The sequence below is a fragment of the Onychomys torridus genome, chromosome 11 (genome assembly GCF_903995425.1).
Source record: "Onychomys torridus chromosome 11, mOncTor1.1, whole genome shotgun sequence".
Taxonomy (NCBI): domain Eukaryota; kingdom Metazoa; phylum Chordata; class Mammalia; order Rodentia; family Cricetidae; genus Onychomys; species Onychomys torridus.
Genome location: NC_050453.1, coordinates 40945422 through 40951421, shown reverse-complemented (window position 1 = coordinate 40951421; position 6000 = coordinate 40945422). Strand labels below are relative to the sequence as shown.

Genomic DNA, 6000 nt, shown 5'->3' with positions numbered 1-6000 from the left:
CTCTTACCCATCCATGTCTAATATTTTCCTCATCTTCAAGAAAGTTGGAGTAGTGCTTGACATAAATTGCCTGCCCGTTCTAAATCCCAAGTCTAAATGGCTTTTCTAGTTTTGGGAGAGGACAGGGACAACCTTGAAGCGAAGTCAGGAATGTGGGGCCTGTGTTTCCCCCTCCCCCATGTCCCGAAGAAGCATACTCCCGTTTGGATGTGATTCTCAGCGGAAGCTGACCACCTTTCTCTCCCACCTCGGTGACCTCAGCCACACCCTTACGCTTTCTGCTCCTGGCTGAACTTCGCCGAGCCACCAGCCCCTCGAGGTAGCTGCCTGTGTTCAAGCCATCCGCAGAGTGCCACAGAGGCATTGCCATCCTGCTGGAGCCTGCGGTCCTCCCCCATCTGCGTGGCTGCGCATCATCTGTCAGAGTGCCCCCTCTCCCCTCCCTCTGCCTCCCCACCCCCTCCCCTGCGCTCGCTCGCTGGCTCGGCTCCGCTTGCTCTTTCCCTTTTCATGAGATGCAAAGCCTGGCGCAGAGCAGAGCGCTCCCCAGCAGCATGTTGCAGGGGCTCTTCTAGGGGCCCGAGGTGAGGCGGCCACGCTCCATCACCCTCACCCATGTACCAGGAGAGGGCTGACTCTGTCACTCAGGGCTTCACCGAGCCATGCCCAGCTGGGGCGGACACCAGCCGCATCTTCCCAGCTGCGCTGCCCACCGCCAGCCAGGTAAGAGTGTGTGGCTGTTTCTCCAGGAGCCTGATGGATCCCTGGACAGGCCAGCTGAGTCTTACTAGGAGAAGCAGGACAGACAACAGAGAGGAGAAAGACATTTCCCGCCTGTCATGGTCTCCACTTACCCTCTTTCAGAGCTCCTCGGAGCAGGGCAAGCCTGCCACTCTGGTCCAGAGCAAGGATGCAGGAATAGCCTCTTCTTCCTAGTTAGTAGAGGATGAGCTCTTTCTTTTTCTTTTCTTTCTTCTTTTGGTTTTCTTACGGTCTCTACCTCAACTCCTTAGGACCCCTGAAGTCTGCTTTCTGGCAGACAGGGATCCTGTTTCTGGCCTCAGATTTTTTTTTTTTTTTTTTTTTTTGTGTGTGTGTGTGGGGTCCCTGGAAATATTGTCAGTTGATGTCTGGACTGTGCCACAGGCTCTTTATTTTTAGATCCATTCATGTCTTGCTCAGCTGCTGTTTGGAACCGGGGTCGCCTGCACAGCAGCCTGGCTGAACATAGATAGCATCTGTCTTGTTTCTAGTCAGCCAAGCAGGTCTGCTCAGCTCTGCTGGTGACTAACACTAGTGACACATTCCAATGCAAAGGGACTCACAATGCCAATGAGTTGGAGGGAGATTAAAATACATCTGAGGGCGCCAATTCCTAAGTGGCAAGTCAAGGCTACATATACCAGCTACAGGAGGTGATAGGTCCCCAGCATGGTGGCTGTTGATTTTTTTTTTGAGGGTGTGTGTGTGTGTGTGTGTGTGTGTGTGTGTGTTGTGTTGTGGGAAAGAGGTTCTTCATATTTTTTTTTTTCTGTATTAGAACTACTTGGTATCCATTCACTGTCTACGGTACGGGGCTTTCAGGGATTGGTGTGCTCTGACCTTAGGAGGCCTCCATCTGCAGCAATGCAGGAATGCTTAACCCAGTCTACAATGTGGCTTACTGTGGGGCCACTTGTTCTTAATAGATTTGGAAACCTTTAGGGTTTCCTCAGAGGATATAGGGATTTCTGGAAGGCAGGAGCATTATAAGTGTTTACGAGGTTGAATTAGTGATTCGGAAAAGTTAAACCTTGACAGACAGGAGCGTGGTATCGTGCTGATGGTGGCTGTCACTATCCTTTGGGAAATCACAGCCCACCAGCCATCCATGTAGCAGTCTGGTCTTTATTAACTATTTGTCTCTCTTCTCACTCTTAGAGAAGGCTTCTTGGATGAAGTTTGTGTCAGGGTTGGGGCTTGGTGGGGGTGGGGAGTGGGGAGTAGATTTTTATCATGGCCTACATCTCAGCAATGCCAGGCCAAGGTGAATGCTCCTGGCTATCAGACCCTTTTAGTTTTGATTTATTCCTATTAATTTTTTTTTTAACGTAGTGCTTGGATTAACTATTTTCCTCTTGCTGGGACAAAATACCATCCCTGAAGGGAGGGTCTGTTTAGGCTCACAGATTGAGGGTGTGATCCATCACGGTAAGGAGCACACCCCAGCAGGAATAAGAAGCAGCTGGTCACATTGTGTCTGCAGTAGAGAGCAGAGAGAGATGAATGTGAGCGGTCAGCTCACTGCCTCCTTTTCATTCCGTCTGGGACACCAGCCCGGAGAATGATGCCGCCCACAGTTAGAGTCAATTCTTCTACCTCAATGAACCCAACCCAGACAAACCCAGTGGTTTTATCTCCTAGACGATTCTAGATCTTGTCAAGTTGACAATTTTATTCATCACAAGTGGAACCTGAAAACGTATGCAGATTCTCTTTACAAAACCTTCTGCTAATGGGGACAAAGTCTTTTTCTCATGGGTCAGTGAACTCTGACCTGGAGATGGGTCCTGAGCCACAATAGCCATCTTAGGACATGGCCGGTACTCAGGGCAGATGCTCAAGAGGATGGCTGGCTGCTTAAGCAGAATGTGCTTTATGGAAATCCTTCTTCCCCAAACTGCAGATCTCAATGATGGGGCAACAGGTGGACGTGCAGAGAATGTGCTGGTAGGGTAGAAAGAACTCTGGTGACCCTGGATTGTAGACTTCCTAGAGCCATTGGCTGAGTTTCCTGGAGCCCTTCACTCAGAGACACTAAGCAGCTTCACCTTGGTAATCTCAAAAATGGGGACAATAACAAGTATCCACTTATTTCTGAAGGTTTTTGCAAAATTCAGCCAAAAGGAATAAAATAAACTAGCCTCGAAGAAGATATACTGAGAAACTTTGCTAAGGATTTTACCTTTGTTATGTGATTTAACCTCCACTTTCTTGGGATAAGCAGAGGCTCAATGAGGTTCAAAACCACATTCAAGTTCAGCTGACAAGGGAAGTCACTTCCCGAGTCTCGACTGTACTGCACAAGTGAAAGATTTGTGAGGTGTAATCACTTTGCAGCTGCGAATATTTTTCCCAATTTTCTTTTTTCCTGCTGTTGGGATTGAACCCAGGACCTCATTCATTCTGGACCAGCACTCTAACTGAGTGAACTCCATCCCTAGAGGAGGTAGAATATTTTCCCCCTGAGTCCTATCACAGACTCTCGGTTTTATAGTTTTTCATACCTTCTTCATCCAAACACCTCCACCCCTGGAGAGGCTGACGAGCCCCAGTGCTCTGCTCTAATACTTGAAGTTAAGATTTCCACTATCTAGAAACACCAGCTCTCTCCTCAGGGCCTTTGACCATGTTCTCTTTTGCAGTTTTCAACAGTTTTCTGGGCTTTTCAGTAAAAAGTTCTAGGGGAAGAGTGTCTTGGAAAAGCTGAGCGGTTTAAGGATGTCTTGCCAAGACCTTGTCTCTCAAGGCAGTGTCAGTGAGAATTAGCTTAGCATCTCTGCTCCTCAAGGTACACCCACACAGTTGAGTCCCTCCTCCAACCCCAGTGCCAACATCACCTGGAAGCGAGGCATCTCAGGGAGAGTGCTCATTTTCCAAAGGGCTCTGAGAAGGGAGAACCATTTCCAGGATCCCAGTCCGCACAGCACTATTTCCTGTGGCAAACCCCAGTCCACCACATTCCAGGCTCAGATGCTTGTGGAAGAGTTTACTTTATATTCAGTGTGTGTGTGTGTGTGTGTGTGTGTGTGTGTGTGTGTGTGTGTGTGTGTGTGTTGAAGCCTTGAAGTCACTTCTGCCCACAGCTGTGGACCCCAATGCCAAAGGAGGAAGCTTTTGTTACTGTCTAAGAAGGAGAAGAAATTAATAATCTGGGACAGACAGACAGGAGGACAGAGCACATTTCAGCTGTGTCAGTGGCTCCTGCCCATCGGACAGGTCTTCCTCCTTCCTCATCCCTGGCCTGACCACCCTTCCCATTACTGCAGCGCCACCTCTGTTCCTACCCGGTGTTGGCCCTCTGCCTTGTCTGACATGATGCTTATCATGGGCTTTCATGTTTCTTGAGGATGAATAATTTACAGCCCATGTCTGCTTTGACATGTCTATGAATTCTTGTACAGCGACATAGGGAGTTGGCCTGAGTAACTTCAATTTCAGAGATTTAAAAGAAAGAGCAAGATCCTCAGGGAAGGTGAGCCTGGTGTGAATAGGTCGAATTAAAGCTTGAACCCTTATCACTGATGTCTGAAAGCCTGGGGTGTTTTCATATCTTCGTGTTGGCCAGCATCCTGCTCCAGACCAAGACATGGTCTCACTTGCCTTACTACTCACAGGCTCAGGCCAATTTGACACTGGAGCATTTTACTGGTGTCGAGTACCATGCTAAGTTGGGGGGATGTAGAGATGGAAATATCTTTTATCTGTGGAATGCCATGCATAGCACATTGCTTGCCATAAAGGAGATTCTGAAATGCCAGTTGAATGAAGGAATATGTAGTAAATACGTTTCTGTGTCCTTGATGAACTTGGGGTCATATAAGAAGAAGAGAGTTGCAGGTAACAAGGTAGACACATATTCCCAGGAACCCCAAGGATATGAAGGGCACTTGCTACCCTGGAGTGGGCAAGGGTAGCTTCCTGAAGTTCAGTTTGAAGGGTGAGTTGGGTGCAGGCAAGTCAATTCTAGGCAGATGGCCTGAAACAAATAAGGGACATAGAGCCCTGTGCTCAAGTGTGAGCACTGGAGGGGGTGGGGGTTGGAGCTGGAAGCTTAAGCCAAGGGAGTGATGGGCAGCTCTCAAGGGAGGCAAGAGCCAAGTCTGAGGGAGCTTGTGTATTAAGTTCTTTATTAAGCTTGAACTTTATGCTTAAGCTTGGAGGAAAAGGGACATAATCATATTTGGGACTTAAACATATGTTTGTGGCTACAAAATGGAGCTGAGTTTAAGGTCACAGATTGGGTTGCAGAGAGCAGATGCTGTGAAGACATCAGCTGGGACCGCGAGGACATGAGCCAGGGCGGTGGGAGTAGGGATACAAGGCAGGAGATGGATTTAAAAACTATGAAAGAAATTTAATCAGCATGATTTGATAATTGGTTAAAGACAGGAGCAGAGAGAAAAGGAGTTACCTCTAATTACTTCTCTATTTTTGGCTTGAATTACTCAGTAGATGGTGGTATCAAAACCCGATCTCACCAATGCCAGAGGGAGCCAAGGGCTATGTGGGTGGCAGAGGGTGGCAGGAGGGGATGACAGATAAAATAGGTCAGGAAAAGGGGATGTGATGTGCTTGGGTTTTAGGTCTATATTTGTATTTGTTGTGCCTGTGGGCTACCAGAGGATGCTGTCTGGTAATCCACAGGTTATAGGAATCTGCATGATTGGGAGAGGGACCAGAGTTGGGGAAATGGTTAGTGCACCCAAAGGCAGTGAGGATGAGACTACCCAGGCAGCATGCAAAAACAACAGGGCAGAAGGTCAGGGTTAGAAAGGAGGCATTTATGGGATGGAACGAGGAGCCAGCCAAAGAGCCAAGGAGAAGGGCTAGCATAAGATCATCAACTATCCCATCAGTGCTTACATCTTCCTCATTCCCATCACATTTCTATCATTTTTGACTGGAGTCAGGACCCCATTCTAGGTCTGTGTATTGCATTAAAAAATAAACATAGGCAACCGTTGTCCAAGAGATAGGATTGTATAACCATCTCCCCAGGTTTTATGTCATTTTCTCAGTTTTCCTAGTTTTAGGAACCCCAAGGAGCGTTTGCAGACTTAGGTACCCAAGCCTCCGTGGTTCCATTTTAAAATTCCTTTCTAGACACAGTTAGAAAGGGGAGTACAAAGACAAGAGACTAGAAGGGTAGAAAGAAGAAAAGCCTGTGGTGAGCAGCTAGGTGACAGATGGAGGCCCAAGAGGGACAAAAAGGAAGAGTAAAGGCAACAGAGGCCAGAG

The 6000-nt window shown here is 47.9% G+C and overlaps 1 protein-coding gene across 1 annotated transcript in view; it reads left to right on the top strand.

Annotated features, from left to right (window-relative positions):
- The first annotated feature begins 447 nt into the window (after positions 1–447).
- Positions 448–6000, top strand: part of Rgs8 (regulator of G protein signaling 8) — a 42999-nt gene continuing 37446 nt past the window's right edge. The window contains exon 1 of the mRNA XM_036202171.1: positions 448–723. Within this exon, the coding sequence (XP_036058064.1) occupies positions 616–723 (108 nt within the window). The 5' untranslated portion in view covers positions 448–615. The remainder of the gene's footprint in view (positions 724–6000) is intronic.